At 52.9% G+C, this 11,362-nt stretch overlaps 1 protein-coding gene across 5 annotated transcripts in view; it reads left to right on the top strand.

The window, feature by feature from the left end:
* Nucleotides 1-11,362, top strand: part of NF2 (neurofibromin 2) — a 49,142-nt gene that overhangs the window by 29,471 nt on the left and 8,309 nt on the right. For 2 of the 5 annotated variants that reach the window (XM_027669567.1, XM_027669572.1), the window contains exons 13-15: nt 900-1,005; nt 6,021-6,151; nt 8,333-8,492. In XM_027669567.1, coding sequence (XP_027525368.1) covers nt 900-1,005; nt 6,021-6,151; nt 8,333-8,492 — 397 coding nt within the window. Of the gene's footprint in view, nt 1-899; nt 1,006-6,020; nt 6,152-8,332; nt 8,493-10,123; nt 10,169-11,362 lie in introns of those variants that run through there. The other 3 variants (XM_027669570.1, XM_027669571.1, XM_027669569.1) reach the window with 3 other exon arrangements.

Genomic DNA, 11,362 nt, shown 5'->3' with positions numbered 1-11,362 from the left:
TCCCTCCAATGGGACAGGAGGGGCTCCTGCCTGGAGTTATCCCTCCAGTGGTGTGCAGGGAGCCCTTGGCCTCCCTCACAGCAAATAGCCCTGTGGCCCAGCCTATTCCCCTCTCCAAAAGCCAGCTCTGCTTTTGGGTGCTTTCTGCAACCCTCCCCTGCATTCCCCAAAGTCTTTGACACCATTCATAGCACTTGGGGTTGGTTTTTCCCCTGGATGGTAGATCTCCATTCCTTATTCTCTCTTTATTCCTCTACTTGCCTCTCAGTTGTTCAGTTCTCCTTCCCAGCCGTGAGCTCTGTTCCAGATTAGCCTTGAGCTCTCCCCAGCTCTTGGAGTCTTTGCTCCTTGTTAAAATCTGAGCCCAGGTCCCACGGTGCATTTGGTAGCGAACAAGTAAAAGATAAGTCTTGTTTCCTTCCAACTGATTACTCCTTTCCCTGTGAGCCTGCCTGGTGCCAGCCCTTCTGCTTGGATGAGCACTGTTCTTGTCCTTCTCTTCCTGCCTTGGTCTGTGTCATGTAAAGCCTCCACTCAAATCTCAATCCAGCAGAGCAAACATCCTTCCCTCCTCTGGCTTTTTCCTTCTGGGGGCTCCATAAGCCTCGAGGGTAAATCCTGGTTCTAGAATTGCTGTCTTAGCACTCTTCCCGGCCCTCAGCCTCGCTCACTGATGCTCACACAGAGCCCATTTCAGAGCTGCCCTTCCATGGCTTGGATTTGGGTCCCACAGAGTCAGAGGTTCTGCCATTTCCCCTCCTCAAATGGTTTCTTTGTTCAGGTCTTGCTGCGGGACAAATCCCAGCCAATTCCACACCTGCACTGTGATCCTGCTTCTCCATCTGCTCGTTCCTCTCAGCTCCAGTGTGATATTTGCTGTTTGCTGCTTGTCATTGCAGGGCAAAGGAGGCAGATCAGCTCAAGCAGGACCTTCAGGAGGCTCGTGAATCGGAGCGGAGAGCGAAGCAGAAGCTCCTGGAGATCACCAGCAAGTCGTCCTACACAGTAAGAGAGATCTGGATTGTACTCCCCAGTTCCCAGCCCCTAAACGTGCCCTCCTCCACAGCCTGGAGGCTGTGGAATTCTCCAGATATCCATCTCCAGATCTAAGAATTCTCCATCCCATCCACGGAGGGGCTGAGCTGCCTCAGTGCTGCTCAGAAACCCTGAGCAGTCCTTGCCCTTTTCATCCCGGCGCCTCATCCAGCACAACATCACTTTGCTCTTTTTTTGTTTCCCACCCACCTCTTGCTAGGAGAGCAAAGGAGCTGCTGCTGAAATTAAAGCAGCAAATTTTAAACCAATTTAACAGCCACGTCAGAGCTGTGCTTTGCCAGCACGTGTGGAGAGCACCAGCTCAGCAATAGCCTTTAAAATAGGGTTAAGTGTGTCCTTATTCTTGTTAGGTGGGATAAACATTGTTCAGAACCTGTTAAATTCATCCTTTGGGCATAAACTGGACCTTTATGTGCTGGAAAAAAACTTCCTCGAAGAGAGATTATTCCATAATTGCCCATTAAGAGGATTTCACACCTTCCTCCCAAGCATCTGGTCCCGGTGTCTGCCGGGGCTGAAACGCCAGACTAAGTGACCATTGTTCTGATCTGTCTGGCAGTTCCTTTCCTCTGCTTCCCTAATTGTACCTGCAGACCCCATCAGGTGCCCCCTCCCTGCAGCTCACACCTGCCAGGTGGCTTGGGAACAGGGAATTGCTCGGCAGCATCAGGAATAGGCTCGACAGACGTACGTGGGAGTTACGGACCCGCCAGCGCTGAGGGCTGGATTTGTACCTGCAGGCTCCTTCCTCCTGCTCTGGAAACTTTAGGGGAGCAGATTGGAGAGGGATTGAGATGAAGCAACTTTTCATCCCAATTCTCTGGAGTTCCCTGCAGGAATATTTGAAAGCTGTTAAAAATAACGGTGATGGGAAATAATCAGTTGCTCTCGGCTACGGGACACTCAGTCAAGGGAGTGCTGGATAAAGCCCAGCTTTGGAGTGCTCCATATTTGACAATTCACTGGGAATCTGGGATGCACCAGCTCTTTAATTCTGGGTTTAACTTTGCACAGGGAGGGGTGTCCTCACTGGAATTCTGCTGTGTGGCTGCACCAACCCAGCGTGGAATTTGGGCAGCTCTTGCATATCTACGTTCCCTCGTGTTGCCATGTTCATCCTTCATCACACCAGCAGAGCCCCTGCTGAAATCCCGGTGCTGGGGAGCAGCTGGGTGGCTCTGTTCCTGCCTCATTAGTGGGAATGTTGTGGGATTGCTTGGAGCTCAGCTCCACCCCTCCAGCTGCATCTGCCTGGAGGCAGCTCACACAGAACTGTCGCTTCCAGGCACATGGGGCTGTGTCCTCTCCCTTCCCTAAAGAGCCTTGGCCTTCCAGACATGGCTGCCAGTGCCAGGAGGGAAGGGACTTGCTTTTGTCCTCTCCCCATTTGGGTGTCAGGGTCCCCTTGTGCAGCTGCTGCTCCTCCTGCCCCTCTCCCTGTGCCATGTTGCTCAGACTCCAGGCCTGTTGTTTTCCAAGGTCAGGGTGTGACCAGCAGGTCCTTATCCAGGTAACAACACCTTGCTGGGCTCTTCCATCCCCTATTACACCTCCCTGGATTGGGGTGAGCCTCCTCCCCTGCCAGAACATGGCAGGAACCTGTTTTGAAAGCTGTTTTTGGGAAGTTGTGTCCCTCAGGTAGATGGCAGCTCTGCCACACGGTGCAGGATTCCAGCTCCTCCATCCCTTAAGGGAGGGTGTAACGTTGGGCTTGTTCTTTTCCATGAGCCCAGACTTCTGCACTCCCTGGCACTGGGAGCTGAGTAGGACTTCCCTTGGTGGGGAACAAAAGCAGGAGAGGAAGGGGGAAATGGATGGATATAGAATCATTTAGGTTGGAAAAGACCTTTAAGGGATCGAGTCCGACCATTAACTCTGTGCTGCAGCAAAGGCAAGAAGCAGTTAAATATATGTATTTTTTAACTTTCCAGTCTCCAACCGTGGTTCTTTAAAGCTTATTTCAGTGTCTCTTTAGTCCTTGGAGCCCAGGCTGCTTTTATGATGTCACTGGTGGGTGATGCATGTGAAATAAGACGTGGATCTGAGTCTCGGGCCATCAGGGCTTGGAGAACAATTCATTCCTTACGGACTTGGCGGCGGCTCTTTGGCTCCTTCACTGCCCTTCAGGTGCCACTCCTGGCCAGAGAAAAGCAGTCATCCCTATTCTGATCCCCTGGAAGCAGTGAGTGGCTGTTCTGGGCTTTCCCAAATTCTGGAGCAGCGCAGTGGCAGCAACAGGAGGAGCTCTCCCTGCGGGGGAAACCTCCTGCCTCACTCTGTGCCTCCCCCGGATCCAGTGTCTCGCTCTGTATTCCAGAGGGACCAGAGGGATGACTGCTGTCAGCCTGGTGCTTGCCTTTATTAACAGCAGGAAGTTGCTGTAATGCAGTAACAGGGTTATGCAGTTTGTTCCAGGTGAGGAAACACATACGGAAAAGGATCTGTGTCCCCTTTATCACCACATGGCCCCTTGGATTAAAAATCCCTGCACCTGCTGCAAGAGCTGCCCAGGGTAACTGCAGATGGCAGGAAATGTGCAGCAGGGATCTGTCCCTCTGACCCCTCAGGTGAGACCCCCCTGCAGAGCTGCCTCCAGCCCTGGGAACAGCACAGGGAGGACGTGGAGCTGCTGGAGAGAGTCCAGAGGAGGCCCCGGAGATGCTGCCAGGGCTGGAGCCCCTCTGCTCTGGAGCCAGGCTGGGAGAGCTGGGGGGGTTCACCTGGAGAAGAGAAGGCTCCAGGGAGAGCTGAGAGCCCCTTGCAGGGCCTAAAGGGGCTCCAGGAGAGCTGGAGAGGGACTGGGGACAAGGGATGGAGGGACAGGACACAAGGAATGGCTTCCCACTGCCAGAGGGCAGGGAGAGATGGGAGATTGGGGAAGAAATCCTTCCCTGTGAGGGTGGTGAGGCCCTGGCCCAGGTTTCCCAGAGAAGCTGTGGCTGCCCCTGGATCCCTGGAAGTGTCCAAGGGATGGGGCTTGGAGCAACCTGGGCTAGTGGAAGGTGTCCCTGCCCATGGCAGGGGGTGGGACTGGATGAGCTTTAAGGTCCCTTCCCACCCAAACCATTCCACAATTATTAAATGCTTTGCTCCACATATCAAGCCTGTGCCTTTGAGAGCCCTCAGCCTGCTCTTTCCTTCCTCTTTGCTTATTCTTCCTCACTCCTGCTGCTCTTGGACTTCTCCACCATTTTTCCCTTGCTCCATGACAGAGTGGTGCCGAGGGAAGGGAAGTGGCTGTAGTGACCCTGACAAATTGTCTCCAAACTTAATGGCTGCAGCAACTGAAATTCATGCTCAACTCTTCCTGCTGCTGTTTGTGGGGTTTTAAAAACAAAACTCAACAAGCTTGTGCTGAAACAAAACCAAGCTAAAGGTCGTTTGAAGGCCAGCAGGCTCTGATGCTCCTGGCTCCCTGCACAGCAGGGACAGGAGAGCCTCACGTGGGAAGGGCTTTGGGAACACCTGTGTGCCTCACAGGGAAGGGACTTGAATGTCAATGGGATGCAAGTATTTAAATCAGTTAAGTGCTTTGGCAGACCTGTCCCCTTCCCTCCGAGACTGGAATTTAGGGGCTGAGCTGTCCCTTCCAGCGCTGGCTCCAGAATTAATGTGCTTGTGTTCCATTCAAACAGGGGAGTAAGGAATTGAGTTTCCTTGTCATGTGGGTCTTAACTCACCTGGAATGCTCCAGCCAGGCCAAGTGCAGTTTTAGGTGCTGCCTTGTTTATGTTTGTACCAGGTGTTTGTGTTCCAACTCTGCAGGTGGATGAAATGTTGTCCCTTTAAGGTTTGTCCAGGGAAAGCGAGCTGGGAATGAACCCTGGCTGTTTGTGAATTCCAGGCTGGTGGTGAGGGAAGAGCCAGGTTATTGTGCAGAGTAAATCTGTCACCCCAGTGCTAGCAGGTCTTGTTGAAGCACACCTAGCTGCAAACAGTGCCTGGAGGATCCCAAGTAGGAGAAAGGAGGGAAGGAAAGAAGCAGCTGAAGCTCGAGGGGTCGTTTGTCAGGGCAGGTACCCAGCAGTGCCATTCCATGGTGTGGCACCTTGTTTTCATTACAGGAACCCCTTAAAGCAAGAAGGAGCATCCAGCAGGGAGGTGTGGGACCTTTTGGGTGCTGGGTTTCTCACATCCCAAAAGGAGGGCTAAGCAGGCTGGCAGCAGCTGTGACTCAGCCCCACCTGATGCTGCTGTGCCACCCTTGACGTGTGCCCTGTTTGCCACCTCATCCAACGTTCCTCAGGAGCAGACCGATGACTCTATCAGGCTTCTCCTCTCCTCCTAATGAGCCCATTTATTAGAGGTGTGACAGAGTTTTTGACTGAGGGAAAGAAGGGTCGTTTTTGTTTAATGGGCAGATAAAATCAGTGTGTGTCAGCAGGGGTGTCACAGCATCTCGCAGGAGGAAGAAAGTACCAGATCCTTGCTCGGGTGGGATAGGAGTGATTCCCTGTCTTATTTCAGCATTTCCAACTGGATCTAGCATTCCTAAACACCTGGAACTGTAGATTACTGAGAAGGTAAAAATGTGCTGGTGTATCTCCAGGGCCCTTGCTGGAATGGCATCTCTGGGGTCACGTTGGTCTTTGCTTTGGGGAGCAGTGGAGTGCAGGACTCTGCTGTCACACGGGGTCCTGCATTGCCCCTGTTCACAGCTTGAACTTTATCAACCTGATTGAATGGTAAATAACTGTCAGATGACTCCCAAGTGGCACAGCAGTGATAAAACCTTGATTTTACCAAGTTTTGTCAATAGGTTTTGAAGGCAGGTGGTGTTTTGTCTCCTCTTTATTACTGCAAAGAACCAAGGTCCCAGAGGATCAATAGCTCTGAACTAAGGAGCAAATGGGGAATGGAGCTGATCTGGTGCTTGGGACACTGGGCTTGTGTTGCTGTGATTTGACCTCTGCTGTAGCAATATTTGTGTGGCCCAAGGTGGTTGATTTGTGCTCTCTCTTTAGCAGTCCATGAACTCCAGTACGACAGCACTGCCCGCAGACCTGCCAAGCTTCAACCTCATCAGTGAGAGCCTGTCCTTCGACTTCAAGGACACGGACATGAAGAGGCTGTCCATGGAAATCGAGAAGGAGAAGTACGTGGAATGTGTCCAGGCCAGCCCTGGGATGGGGCTTGTGCTGGACACGAGCCCGGGTGTGCCCAGGGGGGCAGGAGGCCAATGGCCCCTGGGCTGTGCCAGCCCTGGTGTGTCACAGCCCCAGGGCAGGGCCCGTCCCTGTGCTGGCACTGCTGGGGCACCTCCAGCCCTGGGGGCAGCTCTGGGCCCCTCAGACAAGAGACACTGAGGGGCTGGAGCGTGTGCAGGGAAGGGAATGGAGCTGGGAAGGGGCTGGAGCAGCAGGAGGGGCTGAGGGAGCTGGGGGGGCTCAGCCTGGAGCAAAGGAGGTTCAGGGGGGACCTTCTGGCTCTGCAACCCCCTGACAGGAGGGGGGAGCTGAGGGGGTCGGGCTCTGCTCCCAGGGAACAAGGGACAGGAGGAGAGGGAACGGCCTCAGGCTGTGCCAGGGGAGGGTCAGGTTGGATATTGGGAAAATTTCTTCATGGAAAGGACTGTCCAGCCCTGGCACAGCTGCCCAGGGCAGGAGTGGAGTCCCCCTCCCTGGAGGGATTTAAAAATCCATGTGGATGTGGAACTTGGGGATGTGGGTCAGTGGTGGCCTTGGCAGTGCTGGGGAAGGGTTGGATCTGATCTCAGAGGGCTTTTCCAACCTTAAGGACTCTGTGATTCTCCTGGTTGACCATTTCTCTGGTGGGGACCTGGTGTCACAGGTGTGTCTCTCCCTCCTGCTCACAGGTGAGTTCAGGCCCTGCTCCAGCCCCTTCCTCTCCTAAAGGTTTCCCTGGCTCCCGTTCAGGCTGGAATTGCCCACAGTGGTGGGAAGGGTTAGCAGCAGGCTGAGTGCTGGAGCACTGCAGTGTGTCCAGAGAACGTGAAGGGAGTGTGTGCTGAGGTCCTGCATTAGGGCCTTAACCCCTTTTCCTTGGAATCTGTGTCATGTTTATATATAAAAAGTGTTCGCCAGCAAGTTTGGATGTGATTATGAGCTTTGATCTTGTGTTTTCCTGAGGGTGTGAGTGTAGCCTTCGAAATTACCAATTGAGCAGAAATCAAAGCAGATCAGATTTTAATCTCTGTAGTAATAACGTGCTTTGTTCATCGATTGGGTCATAGATCAAAGCTGCAAGGGCTCTGCCATCCCACTCCGGCCACAGCTTCCCAAGGCTGGAATGAAACACCCCTGGATCCCAGAGGGTGCTTTGTTTTGCCTCTGCTCTGTGCCCTCTCCTGTCTGAAATCACAGACCTCTGTGCTGGAGACAGAGATTAAAAACTTTTCCTAAAGCCAGAAGGAAAGAGATAGAAGCTGAAAATAACAGGATAATTCCTGGTTCTGTACCCAGGTTCCTAACTAGGTCACCCTGCTCCTCCTAAGCGGGGAGAGCTGGCTCTGCCAAGTGCTGAAAGCAATAGGATGCTTTTCCTGACTTCTCCAGGGCTGTTTCCTTTCCCTGGGTGCTGAGACAAACCTCACTATGAATTCTGGCATTCCAAAGGGTTCCTGTTGCTCTGCTGTCCCTCAGACCTGGCTCAGGGGGTTCAATCCCAGTTACAAGGCTCATGGTGGGATTTTTTTCCAGTTGTTATTTCACCGTGGAAGGCTGTTCAGGCTGAGTCCTTGCAAATGGGTGGGTTTTTTCCCTTTCTTTCTGTTTTTTGGGAGTCTTTCTCTCTCCCGGGGACGCTGTGTGTCTACCAGATACCTGATATTTTGGGGACAGCACTTGCACCCACACAGTTGACAAGCTAAATCCCTCTAAAACATGACAAGTCGGTACATCAGGGTCCTTCCTCACTGGGAAGACTGGTGGGTTTGAGTTGGGGAGCTGGTTTGGGAGAGGGTGCAGGGGAGTAGAGCTTTCCTGAGTAGCTGCTTAAACACTGTGTGGTGTCAGCCTGTGTCGGGGGGCAGCTTCACTTGGAAATTAGGAGGCTTAAAATACCACCCAGCAGCTCCAGCTTGGGTTTAATTTTGTGTAATAATGCAATTTACAGTTTTATTGTTGGGGTGGCTGTCTGGGTCTTCTTTAATAAGGAACAAATAATTGCTTGCAGTAGTTCACCGTGTGCTATAAACTGATATTATCAGTCCCACAGGCTGGAAATGACAAAGAAAAGGTGTTTCCGTTATAATTCCGTTATCAGGTGTCGTGTCACACGTGGTCAGCACTAACCCAGGGCTGTTTGTGTCTGTTAGGGTGGAGTACATGGAGAAAAGCAAACACCTCCAGGAGCAGCTGAACGAGCTGAAGACAGAAATCGAGGCACTGAAGCTCAAGGAGAGGGAGACAGCCCTGGATATATTGCACAACGAGAACGCCAGCAGAGGCAACAGCAAGCACAACACTATTAAAAAGGTATCCGAGGGCTCCAGTTTGTATCTCCCCTGATGAAACCCCTTAAAATGACCCCCCAAATCACCCTGCCCTGTGGGTTAGCTTTGGCACAACTTGTGATAATAAAATCGTTGGATCTAGATTTCCTTCCCCAGCTGTTTAGCTTTGGACAGAGAATTCCAGCATCTGGTGGTCCTGGATTACACGTGTCCCGACACAGCCTGGTCTCTGCAGCGCTGTGGGGAGGGATGGGAAGGTCTCCAGGGCTGGAGGTCTTGCTGAACCTGTGCAGGGATGTTGTTGGAGGTTTCTGCTGTGCCAGTGAACAGGAAAAGCCCTCTGTGCCTGTGGCAGCCATTCCCTAGGAGCTTTGAGCTTGGGGGATAACGAGGGCAGAACCACTCCTGACCTACAGGCCTCTCTTTTAATCTCTCTTGAGAAACCTGTAGTGCAGCTTCAGTCTCTAACACAAAGCCTTTGCTGCTGGGGGTGAGACCTCTGCCCCTGTGCTGGGGACCTGCCTCCAGAAATGAGGGACTTCAGCCAAAAACTGAGGCTGGGCTGTGTCTGCTGGCCCGGGGGTCACACCTGAAGGCTCACAGCAACCCCCCTCCTTTATTCCTACATCCCATCTTTTTCCTTTGGCTCTTCCAAGTGGGCTCTGTAGTGAGGGGCTGGGGGCACATCCTTGATGGTCAGCCCCACTCACCTGCAAAGGCTTTTCCCCTGCAAAAGCTTTTCCTGGCTGGCTTTCTGTCCTTGGGAAGGATTTGAAAATCCACATGGCACGGGATGCAGGCTGTGGTAACAACTCCAGGTTGTAAAAACAAATCCTTCTCTCTTTGCTACTCCCAGCCAAGAGTTATGTCTGAAAAGATTTGGAAATACCAGCTCTTGCTGATTTTCATGGCTGGGAGTTTGTGATCACTGAATTGGGGCAGGTAAATGAATCTAGCAGGGCTCACTCTCTGTTTTCCTCGTGCTGGCCCGGAGCTATTCAGGTTCCTGTCACACCAGAGTAGAGAATATAAAAATCTTCACAGCCCCTTTTGTCATTTTAGAATCTGAAGGCGTTCCTGCTCCCAGTAGGTTTGGGCAGGATTTGTCTCTGTGTTCTGAGTCCTTGGTTTAAACAGAAGCTGCTAAATTTTCACTTCTGACAGAGAGCAGTTCATAGAGAGCTGATGGTCCCATTTGTCTCCCTTAAAGAGGGTGGCTGGGCAGTCATTCCCGTGGCTGTCAGGGCTGTCATGGTGCTGTCACCCTGCCTTCCTTTGAAGCTGGAGCCTCATCCTGTCCCCTCCCTGCCGGGGGGAGCTCAGGCCATGCCGGCTGCTGCATCTCAGCACGGGAGCAAAGGTTCCCAAATAATAGTCTATTAGTGGAGCACATCAGAGTGGAATTACAGCCTCCCTCTGTTCCTGGCCCCGGGGGGTCAGCATGGCTTTTGTCTTTGCCAGTTGTAAAGGCAAGGAAAGCAGGGAATGGGATGGCAGTGCAGCAACCCTTCAATACCCCAACCCTCTGCCTCACCTGGCGGGTGCTGAGCAGCTCCAGCACCCGGGGCAGGCAGAGTGCAGAGCTGTGCCCCCACTCCTTCCACACAGGATCACTCTTTGTTGTTGTTGTTGTTGTTTATTTTGCTGGTTTAGCCTCAAGCCCAGGGCAGAAGACCTATCTGCATTTGAGAATTCCAAGTAGGTTATTCCAAGGTACTCTCTGTGGGGGTGATGGGACCTGGCTGTGACACTAACCCGTGCATGAGCTTGCCTGCCCTCCCCTGCGGTGGCACCGGCTCCCCGCGGTCACCAGCATGTCCAGGCAGCCCTGCCCGGCTCTCCCTCCCCCGGGAGCATTCCCAGCCTCCCTGCCTTTGTTCTTATACCTGATCCTCCATGCTGGGAAGTGTCTTTCTTGGCAGAAGTTGAGTTGGCAACACCACTGGGGGGGGTAGTGCAGGTAGAGACACTTAAATAATTCAGCATTGCTGTTTTTGCGCTGCTGCCGGGGGTTGGGAATCTATCGGAGGTGCAGGGCAGCCTTTGAAGATTGCTTTAATGAAGTAAACCAGCACCTTCCCCCTTGTTTGCTGCAGAAAGAAATTCAGGACGTAGGGAAAAAAAAAAAAACAAACCCAAACAACCAACCAAACCCCATCAACTCTGCTGCCAAAACTGTCAGAACAGGCTAAAAATGCGCAGCTCCGTCTCAGAGCGGAGCAGCACGCGGATGCTCTGCCTGCTGGAGGAGCATCCCGGGAAGATAAAGCAAAGGATTGAGGACAACTGGTGTCTGCAGGTGGCTCTGGGGCCAGGCTGTGCCTGGGGATTGTCCAGGGGGGCTGTGCTGGAGGTATCACCACCAGACCTGGGGACACATCTGTCCTCCAGCCCAGGGGCTTCTGCTCCGTTAATTCCATGTCTCTTCTTCCCAGAGCCTGCTTTCCTCCGAGGATTTGCCCTCGATCCACAGGTTGTGTGTGTGCACAGCATCCACTCCCTCCTTCAGGAGGATGAGTTTGGGAAGCTTTTAAGCTTTTCCACTCTTCCCTCGAGCATGGTTCTGGCACACCCTGGCTTTGGACATGGGCTGGAGGGACAGGACAAGGGGGAATGGCTTCCCACTGCCAGAGGGAAGGGATAGATGGGAGATTGGGAAGGAATTGTTGGCTGTGAGGGTGGTGAGGCCCTGGCACAGGTTGCCCAGAGAAGCTGTGGCTGCCCCTGGATCCCTGGAAGTGTCCAAGGCCAGGTTTGGAGTTGGTGGCACTAAGGGAAGAGGCATCGTGGGTCCTGGGATAGAGGCACTCACAATGACAGGTGGCAGAGCTGGTGGGAAGTGCTTTTGGAAACAACTGAGCAAATTCCCAGCATCTCTGGAGCTTGGGAGCA

This window comes from Corapipo altera, unplaced genomic scaffold (assembly GCF_003945725.1).
Source record: "Corapipo altera isolate COAL_440 unplaced genomic scaffold, ASM394572v1 162, whole genome shotgun sequence".
Taxonomy (NCBI): domain Eukaryota; kingdom Metazoa; phylum Chordata; class Aves; order Passeriformes; family Pipridae; genus Corapipo; species Corapipo altera.
The sequence above is the reverse complement of the archived record's forward strand: the minus strand, read 5'-3'. Positions and strand labels throughout refer to the sequence as shown.